This window comes from Physcomitrium patens, chromosome 18 (genome assembly GCF_059467195.1).
Source record: "Physcomitrium patens ecotype Gransden chromosome 18, ASM5946719v1, whole genome shotgun sequence".
Classification (NCBI taxonomy): Eukaryota; Viridiplantae; Streptophyta; class Bryopsida; order Funariales; family Funariaceae; genus Physcomitrium; species Physcomitrium patens.
This window is the reverse complement of record NC_143427.1, coordinates 14,286,856-14,301,848: the sequence shown is the minus strand read 5'-3', so window position 1 is coordinate 14,301,848 and position 14,993 is coordinate 14,286,856. Positions and strand designations below refer to the sequence as shown.

At 36.4% G+C, this 14,993-nt stretch overlaps 1 protein-coding gene across 8 annotated transcripts; it reads right to left on the bottom strand.

The window, feature by feature from the left end:
- Positions 1 to 1,639: 1,639 nt before the first annotated feature.
- Positions 1,640 to 4,955, bottom strand: LOC112295604 (G-box-binding factor 1). Of its 8 annotated transcripts, none has more exons than XM_024547400.2 (3): positions 4,815 to 4,955; positions 2,328 to 3,692; positions 1,640 to 2,039 (listed from the first exon to the last, which is right to left on the bottom strand). In XM_024547400.2, the coding sequence occupies exons 2-3, from the start codon at positions 3,565 to 3,567 to the stop codon at positions 1,987 to 1,989; spliced, it is 1,293 nt and encodes a 430-aa protein (XP_024403168.1). In that variant the 5' UTR covers positions 3,568 to 3,692; positions 4,815 to 4,955; the 3' UTR covers positions 1,640 to 1,986. The 8 variants fall into 8 exon arrangements, with proteins under 8 accessions (XP_024403168.1, XP_090100479.1, XP_090100480.1 ...); XM_090244353.1 differs by lacking the exon at positions 4,815 to 4,955 and adding an exon at positions 3,883 to 4,744 and having other exon boundaries at positions 1,640 to 2,024; positions 2,328 to 3,709; XM_090244354.1 differs by lacking the exon at positions 4,815 to 4,955 and adding an exon at positions 4,374 to 4,744 and having other exon boundaries at positions 1,640 to 2,024.
- Positions 4,956 to 14,993: the final 10,038 nt, after the last annotated feature.

Below are 14,993 nucleotides of genomic sequence, written 5' to 3'. Positions count from 1 at the left end.
TAATTCTTAATTAATGACCTAAACTCCATCAATCTCATTTCATAGAGGAGGAGGGAAGGAGGGAGGAAGTGTGAAGTGGAGCTTGTCCTAGGCTAAGAACATGAATGGGAGAATTCGGAACAAAAGTTGAAAATAGGGAGGCTTGGAATAAGAGATGGGATTAGAGGACAGAGATAGAAACAAGAAATAGAGACGAAATCAATCATGAAATGGCTACGAGAGGTGTAGCTTTAACAACTTTCTATTTTTATTACTTGTATGATTTTTTTAATACATCAAAGATCTCATGGCAATAGCAATATTTGAAAGAAATGATGAAATCTATTATATTAATATGAAATATATATATATATATATATATATATAAAGCATTCAATGCATCTTTTTTTATCACAACAACAACCAAGATTATAATTAGTACATTAAAATAATAAAAAATAAGATGAGTCTTTTCAACAACAATGTCATTTTAAATAAATCTTAATATTAGAATCATAAAATTAGAATCACATCTATTAATAAATTCATAAAATTAGAATCACATCTATTAATAAAATCTAATTTTATTCCTCTTCAAATGTTTCAAAATCTCAACTCAAAATTTTAAAGCTTCACCAACCAAGTACAACTTAATACATCTAATTAATAATGTTCTAATAATTTTAATTAAAAAAATTAGAATTCAGTGTCTTTCTATTGAAGTTTAATAACAAGTTGTACTGATTAATACTGATTTTTATTGTTATTAGAACAATTAGATCCATCATTAAACAACTTAAATATGTTTCTAATAGAATCTTCATTTTTATACAAAAAACATGATGAGCATTGTACAATAACCAACAAAGTATAATCATGCTCTTGCAACATAGAAATTATTTGAGAGCCTATATATGCTTTGCGACATTGACAACCAATAATTAAGTGTTATTTTTTTTCACTTATCAACCAAATATTTATTAAGATTATAATATAATTTTAAAATGTAATTTTCATACCTAAAGAGGGCATCAAACTCATTTTGACTTTTCATGTTTAAATCAATGAACAAGTTTAACATGTAATCATGTACTTGAATAATATCTTTAATACAGCATCAATTAATATCAAGATGACTCTCTTGCTACTTGGTGAATTACCCTCAGCCACTTAGTATGTACATTTTCATTGAAATATCACCAAAATGTAGAAAAATGTGAATTTTTAGTTACCATCTTAGACCACTTTGTGACAATGAATGCTGCCATCGATGCAATCCTTGAGACCTTCAGTAGCAACTTTAAAGAAAAGGTCGCAGAATATGCAGGACCTGTAATCAACAGTTTCACAATTGTGCATCCAAAAATACTTACTTCTGAAAAGATCGACATTTCATTGTGACACTGGACCCGCACAACACCAGCAAAATCACTACAGCAGTACTCAATCAAGCCAAAAAATATCAAACAGAAGCGCACATATTCATATGATACTCAACTCTAGGACGGGGCAATTAATGCAAGAACTAGTAGAGCATCCAGAACAGAGCAAGATATTATCCAAAAACAAGGAAGTACAGTCCAAACAGAAGCAGCACGCAAGCACCGCACACAGCCAGAGTAACAAAAAACGCCAAAACACTCACCATGCACCCCACATGTAACTTCCAACCCAGATTTGCATTTAAATAAAAATGAAACCACCGTTGCGCGACGTGTGAAAATGTACAAAAGCAACTACCAATTATCCTAAACATCACCTTGAGTGTTCGCTGCTACTTTCAAAGAATGCTGGACCAGCGCAGCAGTGAAATAAACTATTCACTCTAACCTCTCCCAGTCACCAACCATCCCTCGAACAGGACACCCATCTGTGGAAGAATTCAAATGTTTGTGCAGAGTTAAATTGTACATGATTTATAGAGGGGCGTGTAGAAAGAGGGAAAATTCGAAATCGTTTTGTTGGAACCCCCACCGATTCGCCAGCTCCGACCCAGAACCTCCAAGCCTATGTAGCTGCAGCTTGCTCCTCTTGAACTTTCGTACCTGAGCCACCGTTAACTGCAGAACATCAATTGAACAGAGACTGCATGAATCAACAACGGAATCTAACGCACACGATCCAAACGCATAAGTGAATTTGCATACAACGTACGAACAACTGAACAGCACATACATTCAAAATCTTGACACCATACCAACCGATTCCCGCCACCGTTCCCGAGACGTAATACCCACACTGCAAACAGGATGCACCCTAAAAGCACTAAAATACACCGGCTTGGAAACCCAGACATCAACATCCACAACAAATAATTCATACACGTTTATGTATGTTTTTTACTCTACCTGCAGGCTTCCCCTCTTTCGGCTTCGTGATGTTTCCGTTCCCATCATTCTGTGACTCTTCTATCTCCTTCGCTGACAACACTGCCTCGTTCTCCCCACCCACGGGAGCAACATCTCCCGCGTCTGCAGCAGCAGCATGTGCACCACCCATCTCCGATACCGGTGTGCCGCGGATCTTCTGCACCAGAGAGCCATTCTCCGCCTGCAATCTCTTGCACTCTTCCGTCATCCGGTTCAACTCCGTCAGCAGGGTCATGTTCTCTGCCGTGAGCGTTTCCACTCGGTTGCCTAACTCCTCGCACTCCGCCTGCTTCCTCAGTCGAGATCTTCTCGCAGACTCCCGATTAGACTGCTTCCTCCTCTGCCTTTTCACCTCTCGCTCGTCCGTCAGCCACAGTTCTGCTGGTGGAGCGCTCGTCGAAGGACTCCCAGACGTCTGCTTCCCTCCCTTCGCCTGCGAGAGTGACCCTGCAGTCCAATAGTCCAAGCTCATGTCCAAACTTCCCCCTGGCCCTGGGGTCCCAACCGTAGGTGCCGGGGCGCCCGATACGGCACCCGGGGGTGGCATGTACGGCGGCGCTCCCACGGCCTCCATCGCCATCTGCTCGAAACTCCGCTTGCCTCCCAACAAGTTCTGCGCATTTTCCTCTCTGCTTGCATCCGTGGAACCACCGTCATCAGTCCCCGTTTCGTCGTCGTGCTCTCGTTCACCATTGATTACGTTCTGCGGCACCCCATTCCCTTTCCCTCCGGCCTCAGCATTCTTCGAGGGCTGTAGACCGCCCTTCCCGTTCTTAGATTTTTTCAAAGTCGAAAGCTTCGCACCTTCACCACTTTTGGCCTCAGTTTTCCCGTCTGCTCCCTGCTCCACGCCAGTCGCTGCTTCCGGCGCCGGAGTCCCGTACTGCCCGTACATGGGGTGTCCATACATTCCTCCTGGTGGGTACATGGCGCCGTAGGAAGGGTGTGGCCCCCTGTAGCCTGGTGGCATTACGGGCTGACCTCCCCACATGTAGGGATGCGGGAACCCACCCACAGGTGGCTGAGCTCCCGCCTGGTAGTATGCCTGGAAAGCAGCCAGCCATTCGTTGTATCCATGAGCGCCCGCCTGCGCGTCGGGATCATGAGACGCAAGGGGAATCAGAGACTTTGTGGCAGTTGTGTTGGCAGTGGCGCTGCTGGTTTTTGGAGCCTTAGAGGTGGCGGGTGGAATGACTACCGTCTCCTCTGCTGTCCCCATCGCTTGTATGCGTCCTCAAACCTCGATTGGAAATACAATTGTTCCCCAAATAATGAAACCCTCGCTTGCGAAACCGACTGTCAGGAAGCTCCTCTGATCATGACGTCCACATCAACACCTGCGGCCTGCGGTAGAGAAAAAGCTACTAGAGAATAAATTACAAGGCAAAAGGTCATGAGAGGAGCTCGGCATCATCATAGAGAGACATCAGCCTTGTAACTGAGCACTCTCAAAGTGCAGGAACTTGGGGAGGGAAAAAACGTAAAACAAATCAAAATCAAATAAAATACCAGGACCATCCTCATCAAGCCCTACCATGAGGGTCTCCCCAACTTTTCTGAGTCGCTTGTCATCCTCAAACAGACAAATACTCCAACCCCAACTCGTCTACTACCCTCTCAAACTCTCCTCACAAACCTCTTTCGACCGCATTACTACCACCTCCAACGCACGACAAGGGCACCCACTAATATTTCCACGCCACGCAATCAATAACACTAAGTATCAGGGTTTCCTAACTCCAACATGCAATCGAAGCTCTAACTATCAACACCCTTCTCACCTCACTAGCACAACAACAATGAAGACGCGAACACTTCCAACCCAACAATACCTGAGACTCGACCCACCACCTCACGGCAATAAACCAAAACCATGTCACTGCAAGCGCTCAACAAATTTCACCAACAGCCAGGAGCATCGAGACGACGCAAACTCGACATGGTGGCTGCAGACAAACCAAGATCAGCAGCACAACAACAGAGTAAAGGAGAGTCAACCCTCCGCCCTGATGGATACGCACTCACCCAACACACACCACCCACGAAAAAGAGTTGGCAGATGACATGACAGCAGAGCATGCCAAGGCAGCAGCACACGAGCAGATGTGGAAGTGAGAGACCCAAATGGGACAGACAAACAATCCAGCCAGACAAGCCAGACAAAAGCATACCGCAGAAGGAGGAGAAGGAAGAGCCCGGAAAGAAAGGAGGAAAAAACAAAAAAAAAAACAAAAAAGGCACAACCCTCGCTCGACGTCACACCCTCAGCACCGCCCCCGGCTCTCACGAAATCAATCAACAGCAATGCGAAAATCTCTGCCCATCTCTCTCCCCCTCGGAATGACAACCCTCGATTTCTCTCATGGAAACCATCCTCTCTGCAATGAACTCCGCATGGAAACCAAAAACTACAAAAAATAAAAACTAAAGCTAAAACTAAAACTAAAAAAATCCTCATCAGCCCACCTCAGCGTTCGTCAGCAGAGCCTCCGCAGCGGTAATCGAAGTGGAATTCCAGTCCAATCGACGAGCCAGGCCATGAAGATCTTCTCGCGGGGCGGCATCCACCTCAACCGACTGCGAAGCCAACAAGGCAAAGCAAAGACAGCGGCGAAACGAAGCCTCACCACGGTGGAAAGCATCCCCCCACCCATGACCGTCCGATCTCAGCCCCTGCTCCTTTCTACCTTCGGATCCTCCACGTCGATGGTAGTGCCACGTCTCCTTTTAACGTGGCGAGATTCTGTTGGACATTGGTAAGATGGGTCCACTTGGATGTCTACTTAGGGTTTTCGTATATTTATAACAAGGTTGGGGTTCGTCTGTGTACTGTATTCCATAACGCGTGATAAAAAATAAAAATAAATAAATAAAAGTTCAATCGCGGGGTGGACCTTTCCGCAGCAACCAAAATTAGGAATTCAACGTTGATTGGACTCGTGTTCAGGTAATTGACTACACTGCGATTGTGGTCTGCTTGTTTCAGAACCCGAATCGCGCCGCGGAATATTGAAACCCTGGTCTGGACACGAAGTGTTGTCTCTTCGGGAAGCGTTTCGTACCGTGCGATGGATTGCTCATCTCCGGAAACTTTCGGCTGCTCTTGGGTTAGTTTTTTCATTGCGAAGGGAGGTCCAGTTCCGTGCTTGCATTCGTGTCGGCGAGGCTCGAGGGAGAATAGGCTCAAAGGCGGGGGAGGGGGAGAATACGCATGGTTTTCTGCGACTCCTGTGAGAGCGCAACTGGGGCGTGGTTGAAGAGCCGTTTTCTCCCACAGACTAGATCCTTTCGTGAGGAGTTCCGCCAATGATTGGCCTGCGGGGAACTGGTCACTTCGGAGCCAGTAATGCCGAGGGTGGAAAAAAATTTGCAATTGGGGAAAATTCTTCGATGACATCCGATGCCGAGGGTGGAAAGATTTTTGCAACTGGGGAAAATTCTTCGATGACATCCAATGCCTCGCGTGCCACACATTGTGGGATACTGCACCAGTGCGTCGTTGGCAAGCCCGCACATAGATCTAGTACATTGAACCAATATGTATTTGAATGTATCGTGTACAAAATACGTATTTTTAGTACAGCCAATGCTTAGTCATCATAGGAAGGTGGAAGATCCCGCGTTCCCGATCTCTTGGCTTTTGTAACTCCTGGGGAACGTATGGGAACAATCATTTGCCCCAAAGCAAACTTGTTTCCGATTCCCCTGTTAACGGAACTTAACACTGGAAAAAGAATGTGGGAAAGTTTAAAATAAATTTGAGATTCTCTTGGGTTTTGGGGTGGTTGGGTTGTCGAGAATCAGCTCCAAGGCAAAATAATAATATTAATATATATATATATATATATGTATGTATGGGAATTTTAAATAGACCCATGTTTTTACTAAATAGATCCACCTTTGATGAAGAATATGGTAGTCATGATGAATGTGGTTGGTTTTTATTGGTTACAAATCCATTAGTGGAAACATGAATATAGAGATAATTTGTTTTTTTTTTTCATGATGAATGTGGTTGGTTTTTATTGGTTACAAATCCATTAGTGGAAAAATGAATATAGAGATAATTTGTTTTTTTTTTCATGATGGTTGTATGGGTGGATAAATTTTGATAAAAAACTTGGATCTATTAAACAGTCATATATATATATATATATATATATATATATATATTACAAAAAAAATTGACCCACTTTTACTCCAACATAATAAAAAAAGAAAATGTCAAGAATGCTTCTAGAACTTGTTTGAATAAAAAATTCTAAGTTGGTTAAAAATCTTTAATACCATGTGAATCTTTATAATGATTTGGTTAAGATCTACAATAGTTATATTTTCTTTTTACTTTCATTTACATTCAAATTCAATATAATTAAATAAAATACAGTCTTTTAGTCTTAAAGTTATGGACAAGAGTGTAAAAATAATGCCACTCAATCCATAAAATTGATGAGAAATGAGTGTATATATGTGTCACGAATATACGCATGTAAACCAGTAATTATCTATATAAATAGGTAGCAATAAGTAGAAGTAGATAAAAGTAAGTTAATTCTATAATATCTTATATAGAAGCTTCATAAACGGTGCTTTGACTTTATAGGTGTCTTTAATTGACTTTTTAGATTAGAAACGTGGTCAACAAGTTGGCCATGTGCCACACATATTGTTAGCTTGAAGACCAAGCTAACTATGTGGCCCACACGTAGAAAAACTTACCTTGTAAGTCAAGGCATGTGTCCTACAAAGTCAACACACATTGGAGGTCCTATAGAACATTACGATGTAGCCTCTAGTTAGATAGTATATATAGAGACTAGAGTGAAGCTTTCTTCACTCTTGTCAATTCTTGTTTTGCTTCTAGTCTAGTTTCAAGAGTCTCAAATTTTCTTGTCTTTTGGCAATAAGCCTTTCCAGTTTCTTTTAATATATGTACTTCCTTATTTCTATTTTGTCATTCTTTCTTTGACAGGAATTTCATTGGTTTATGCATCATCTTTTACTTTATATCCTTGACAGATTGATAAGAGTACACTTACAGTATCAGAGCTTTGTCTTGCCTTGATTAAGAGTAGATTATCCCTTTCTCATGATAAGACATAAGCATATTAGAAGTTGCGGATTACTCTCTTCTAAATTGATATTGTTCTTAGTATTTTCTTTGTCCTCAAGCCCTTTCTTATACTTATCTTGAGTGGTATTAAATATTTTTTTTGATTCTTATTAAGACAAAGCTTGTTGAAATGAAGAATGCAGTGGCACAAATGCAAGAGCAATTGAAGGAGTTGATACTTGTAATGCATCAACTTAGCTTACCACCACAAGGATTAACAAGAATAGCAGGAAGTGAGGATATAGAAATGATTAGAAATACTTCAACATTTGTACCAAATCATGTCCCTCCACCCAAGGTAGAACATCCTTTAAGTGTTAGAGAACCAAGAGTTGCTTTGTCCGAGAAGTTTTATGGTACAAGATCCAAATTTCAAGGATTTATCAATCAAGTATAATTTGTGATTGAACTTCAACCTCAAAGCTATCCAACTCCAAGATCACAAGTTAGATTCATTAGCACACTTCTTTCAAGTTCAACACTATCGTGGTTTTCATCTTTTTTTGAACAACAAGATTTAATATTGGATAATCTGGAGGCATTTTTGGTGGAATTCTGGACCATGTATGGAAAACATGATGTAACTCGTATTGCAACCAATAAGATCCATATTTTGTGACAAGGCAATCGATCTGTAACGTTATATGCTTCACAATTTTTACAACTTGCAACTGATATCAAGTACAAAGATGTTCCACTTATTCGCTAATTTCTCTATGGATTACAATGTGAGGTAAAGAAATTGATGCTCAACTTACTTAATCCTCAAACATTGAATCAAGCAATTGACTTTGTTGTGAAATATAACAATTAATTTTTTGAATTTTGATTTGAGAGTCGTACAAATAGGCCTCAACGTTACTACAATTTGATGGCAATACCAACATCTCCTCAATACATACATTCAGAAATAGAAGATATGCAAATTGATGTGGTATGTTTTAAACCTCTTATCGAGCAAGAAAAGACTAGTCATTGTCAAGAAGGATTGTACTTATATTGTAGAGAACCTGAACACATTGCTCAACATTGTCTAAAGAAGCAACAAAATCACAAAATGAAGAGGACATCTATCAAAGAAGACAATGTATTAGAAAACAAATTTGTCCAGCTACAATAGGGACCAAGCAGCTGGAATCTTATATAATTTCTAATGAAGGTCCTATCCTCTCCTCAGAATCCTCTCTTTGTTTTATAATAGATGTGCACTTAGGATCTAATAATTATAAAGCCTTTGCCTTGATAGATTCAAGAGCCTCACCTTGTTTCTTAGACATAAAATTTGTTAAAAGTCATAAAATACCATTAGTACAAAAAACCAAACTTGTTCATGTAGAAGTCATAGATGGTCATCCGTTATCTTTTGGAGATATTATTCATAAAACACTTCCTATAGATGTAGCAATAAATGGTCATAATAGTTGCATAATCTTTAATATAATTAGATCTCCCTCTAACTCAATCATTTTAGGTTTATCATGGTTAAAAAAGTATAATCCTTGCATAGATTTGATTTCTTGTATCCTTGACTTCTCTAAAAGCATAATTAAGAGTAAAATTAATTTAGTAAAAAGTCATAAGTCTAGTATAATTAAACCTATGTTTGTAAGTGCAAGAGCTTTTTTGCATGCTGCAAAAGAAGGGCCACCTTGTGTCATTTATGCCACACCTGTTTCTAATGATGCAAAGACTTCAAGTGGTATTCCTAGCTAATATCAAGAATTTCAAGATGTATTTGAAAAGAAGAATGTGGATACTCTTTCAGAACATCGCTCTTATGATTGCTCAATTGACCTTCAAGAAGGAGCACAACTACTATTTGGACCAATTTATAGTTTATCATAAAATGAATTGGCTAAATTCAAGGAATATATTGAAGAAAATCTAGCCAAAAAATTCATACGCCATTTCAAATCACCAACAAGAATTCTAATCTTATTTGTGATGAAGAAAGATAGGTCATTACAGATGTGTGTTGATTATGGAGGACTCAACAAGATCACCATCAAGAATAGGTATCTTCTATCTTTAATATCTAGACTTCTCGATCAATTGAATCAAGCTAAGATCTATACAAAAATAGATCTACATGGAGCATACAATCTAATACATATCAAAGAAGGAGATGAATGGAAGACTGTGTTTTGAACTAGGTATGGGTATTTTGAATACAACGTCATGCCTTTTGGACTTACAAATGCACTGACAACTTATCAACATTTAATGAATGATGTTTTTTGAGAGTTTTTAGATGATTTTATTGTTTGTTATCTGGACGATATCTTCATCTACTCTAAGAATACAGATAAACATGAACTTCATATTCATCGTGTGTTACAAAAATTAAGGCATGCGAGACTCTTTGTCAAGATAAAAAAGTGTGTATTCTATACTACTCAAGTTGACTTCTTAGGATATATCATTTCAAATGATGGACTTATGATGGATCCTAAGAAAGTTCAAACAATTATGGATTAGAAGATTCTAAAAACGATAAGAAATATCGAATGCTTTTTGAGCTTTGCCAACTATTATCGGATCTTCATCAAAGACTTCTGTCGAATTGCAGCCCCACTTAAACGTTTGACTTGCAAAGATAAACTTGAGTGGAACAAAGAAGTTGAAGCATCTTTTGAAACTTTGAAGTCGACCTTTATTTTTGTACCAATCTTGTATTATATTGACTTTTTTAAGGCATTTTTTATGGAAATAGATACATTAGATTTTGCTTTGGATGTCGTATTATCACAAATGAGAGCAGATGATAAAGTTCACCTAGTAGCTTTTCATTCTAGAAATTTTCAATAGTCGAGATTAACTATGAAATCCATGACAAAGAGCTTCTTGCAATCATGGATTCATTTCAAGAATGGCATCATTATCTAGAATGCATTTCCAATCTTGTCACCATATATACGGACCACAAGAATCTCAAGTACTTTATGTCAATACGTATTTTGAATTGTGGCCAAGTCCGTTTGAGCATGTCCTTATCAAGATTTGATTTCAAGATCACATATCGACCCAAAAAATAACAAGGTTTATGAAACACCCTTTCTTATTTTGCATTAAAAGAAGGAGATGCATCTTTTGATCAGCAAAGAACAATTCTCTTGAAGCAAGAGCATTTTCATCTTTGAATAATAAAATCAACATTGATTGTTGATTCAATCCTTGTGGAATAAATCCAATCAAGTATATCTTCTGATCCTCTTGTTTACAATATCAAGAATCTTTCTTCTAAGCCTCAAGATACTTTTAAGTTTAAATTCAAAAACAACATATTTTATTTTAAAGGTCGATTATATGTTCTAAAAGGAGAAGCTTGATTATGTATTCTTCAAGTACGTCACGACTTTCCAACAGCATGACATTTTGGATACAACAAGACTTTAGAGCTTATATCTAGAGATTTCTTGTGGCCACAAATGTGAAAGGGTGTGAAAGATTTTGTTCAATCATGCAACATTTGTTCGAGATCAAAAACTCCTTGTCATCGACCTTACAAACTTCTTCAACCATTATCGATTCCAGAACAACCATCGTCTTCTGTTTCTATGGACTTTATCACGGATCTTCCAATCTCAGGTTCTTATGACTTTATATTCATGATAGTAGATTATTTTTATCAAGATGGCATATTTTGTACCATGTACAAAATCTATCACATGTAAAGAAATAGCTAAGCTATTTTTTGACAATATCTATTATTCAAGGATATCATATCGGATAGGAGAACTCAGTTTATATCAAGATTTTGGTAAACTCTTTTTAAGATTTTAAAAGTGGATATAAAACTATCTTTGGAATTTCATTTTCAAACTAATGGACAAACGAAGCATGTTAATCAAGTTTTGGAGTAGTATTTAAGATGTACCATCAACTACCAATAAGATGATTGGACAACTCTTTTGCCATTGGCAGAGTTTGCATATAATAACATGATACATTCTTCTACAAAATAAACACCTTTCTTTGCTAATTATGATTATCATCCATGATTTGATACTTTTTACTTTTCAAAAGCTAATAATCCTACGGCAAAAGATTTGATAAATCATTTAACAAAGCTACATACAACAATAAGGGCACAATTAAAAGAAGCTCAAGAACAACAAAAGATCAATGCAGATGTCTATCAAAAGGAACAACTATCAAAGTCAATGAAAATCCATCTAGTATTCCACGTGTCTCTTCTTAAATCATACAAGACAATGGACATATCAAGAAGAAGAGAAGTTCGACCTCTTTCTATAGAAGTGGAAAATAATGAAGAGTTCAAAGCGGAAGAAGTCCTAGATTCAAGGCGGTGCCAAAATAAGTTAGAATATCTTGTCTATTGGTGCAAATATAATATTAGTGAATGCACATGGAAGCTAGTAAAAAATCTTGCAAATGCAACAAAGGCGGTGGACGCTTTTCATCAACGACATCTATCAAAATCAAGATGAAAACCTCCTTATAAAAGAAACAAGATTTAGGTAAGATAACATTCTACTTTTAATCCTTGTTTGTAGCTTTTTTTCAGTTGTAATGTTGAGAAGATGGAAAATCAACAACCAACAGATTCAACTGAAGAGCCTTTGTTTGCTAACCTACCAGATGAGACATTGCGATTATCACAACCTTCAAGATAACATAATCGAGATGAAGATCCTCAAAAACGACGTGTTTTTTCTCAAATAGATGACAAGATACAATGCGTTTGGTATCACGACCTTGGAAGAGACTCTCGATGTTTGGTAATTTTATTAGAGGTAAGAACAATTTGTGACGGTGTTCCAAATATTTTATTTGAAGGAAGTTATGAAGGCCTCAACAATGATCAAATAATTGGGTGGTCTTCTTGTTCTGATATGGAACACTATCGATGGTTGAAAGGCCCTATCAACCATCCTCAAAGAGAACAAAGATCTGGGTATGTGGCAAATATAATTTGTCACATCATAGATTTTCTCAACATATGATGACCACTCCTCGTGGAACTCGTTCCTAGAAGAGGAGATAATGTCACCGACATATGCATGTAAGCTACTAATTACTTGTATAAATAGATAGAAATAAGTAGAAGTAGATAAAAGTAAGTTAATTCTATATTATTTGATATGGAAGCTTCTTAGAAGCTTTATAGATGCTGCTTTGATTTTATAGGTGTCTTTAATTAACTTTTTGGATTAAAAACGTGGTCAATAAGTTGGCCATATACCACACATGTTATTAACTTGAAGACCAAGCTAACTATGTGGCCCATATATAGAAAAACTTGTCTTATAAATCAAGGCATGTGTCCTACAAAGTCAATATATATTGGAAGTCCTATAGAACATCGCCATGTAGCCTCTAGTTAGATAGTATATATAGAGACAAGAGTGAAGCTTTCTTCACTCTTGTCAACTCCTTTCTTGCTTCTAGTCTAGTTTCAAGAGTCTCAAGTTTTCTTGTCTTTTGGCAATAAGCCTTTCTAGTTTCTTTTAATATATGTACTTCTTTATTTTTATTTTTTCACTCTTTCTTTGACACGGATTTTATTGGTTTATGCATCATCTTTTTGTTCATGTCCTTGATAGTATGTATGGATGTGTGTATCTTTTACAAACTAATGTATTATTAAAATTATTGAACTTACCACACATAATATAACCTTGTGCATATAATGTGATTTTTAATGCACAATATTTTGTAAAGGTTTAAACTTAGGTTGTGAGGAAATAGAAATCAAAACTTTAGATGCACTTGTGTTAATATGCATTGAAGTCACTAGTAAACAAAAAAATCGGTTCAAATTATCAGTATTGATTTCTTAAATTGTTTTTCAACAAAAGTATGGGATGTTATTATTAAGAATAATATTCATACTATTAGATCAATTACTTTCAGTTCACTTTTGAAGTATATTAATGATTTGATTGAGAGTAAAACAATGATTTTCATATCCAAAATTCTATATCTATTCCATTTAAGTAATAAATTAAGAATGTTGTCTACTTAGGATGATTTATAATAGTTAATCATTATTATGATTATTATTATTAACATCAAAGATATATATATCTATATATATATATATATCTATATATATTCCTCACATATTCATCTCTTTAAAATTTTAAAGATTTTAATAAATAAATATAGAAATATATACATACATGCCTATTTATCAAAATAATAATAATAAAACTAAATAAATCAGAGTGTCCAAATGTAAAAAAAACATGTAGTAAAAAAACATTTTAAGCGGCAATTCAAGAGGTCTTTAGATTTAGGAGATAAGATAAGAGGTTGTAATTTTCAAAACTTGTGGTTGATCTATATTATTAAAAATAAATAAATAAATAAATAAATAAAAATTAGCTGGTTTTATACTTAAATTATTTTAGTCGAAAATACATGAAAGAAAAAGAAAAGAAATGATAGAATTCATTTTTTTTTCTTCTACATAACATGAATAATATTGATTCTTGGAATTTGTATCAGACCCACTTGGAAAAGTTTTTTTTTTTTTTTTTTTTTTTTTTTTTCAAAGATCAAGAAGTTTAATTTAGATTTCCAATATAATTTGTTGTTTCTTTTTTAAAATCGTAATCTTGATGTTTGTCATAATTTCACGATTAAGATATAAGTTACCATATTTAGGATCAAAATAGTAGAATAATTTGGTTTGTATGATTACCTCCTTGTGTTTTATTCTATATTCAAAGGTCTATAAACATCTCTTTCTTCACAAAATGGGAGATCTTCATAAGGCTTTTAAACTTTGATTTTTAAAAATGGGCTTCTATGTCAACATATTCAGTATTAATTTGAATGCTAGATGAGCATTTTTATTAAGATTAATATTTTAATTTTTAAATAACATTTTAGGTTTTGTAAAACATATTCATAATTTCCTTGAAGACTTTGAATTTAATATGGAAACAAAATTAAGCTACCAATACCTACAATGGCAAAGGTGATAGAATGCAAGTAAGTATGAGAATATCTATAAAAATATATATGGAAATTCCCATGTGGACATCTACAAAAACTAAATTTGTCTAATTTTGCTAATATTTTAAACTCGAATACATTTGAAATGTATTTATTTAAGAGATATCAGAATTTTAATGCAAAGAAATTCTATTACTTTTAAAGTTAAAATCATATTTAACTCAAAATATTTAATTTTCAATCTTTTATATTACTTTCATACTTTCTCCAAAAAACAAAAGGTTTTAAATTTTCAGAGTTCACAAAAACTCCAAACAAACGAACATGGCAAAGCACCAAAACCCAATTCTGAACAAGAATTTTCCTAAACACACACATCAAATCATTTCTCAAAAACAGGATTCCACTCCATAGTTTAACCAGGCTATTAAGTAGACCGCACATTGTGTTCGGTTCCCCTGAGACCCGCTGTCGGTTCCACACATCAAGGTCGTCATTCACAACCGGATATAGACATCTGACAGGTTATGATCCTGCTCCCGGGTATTGAGTCCAGGGAGGGGCAGCTGTGGCTGGCACTCGCCGACACAGATAAGGCAGGTATT

Coding starts and splice junctions, on each gene's coding strand:
- LOC112295604 (XM_024547400.2), bottom strand. CDS start 3,567: ATGGGGACAGCAGAGGAGACGGTAGTCATTCCACCCGCCACCTCTAAG. Junction 2,040..2,327: donor GAAAGAGGGGAAGCCTGCAG/GTAGAGTAAAAA, acceptor GATGTTCTGCAG/TTAACGGTGGCTCAGGTACG.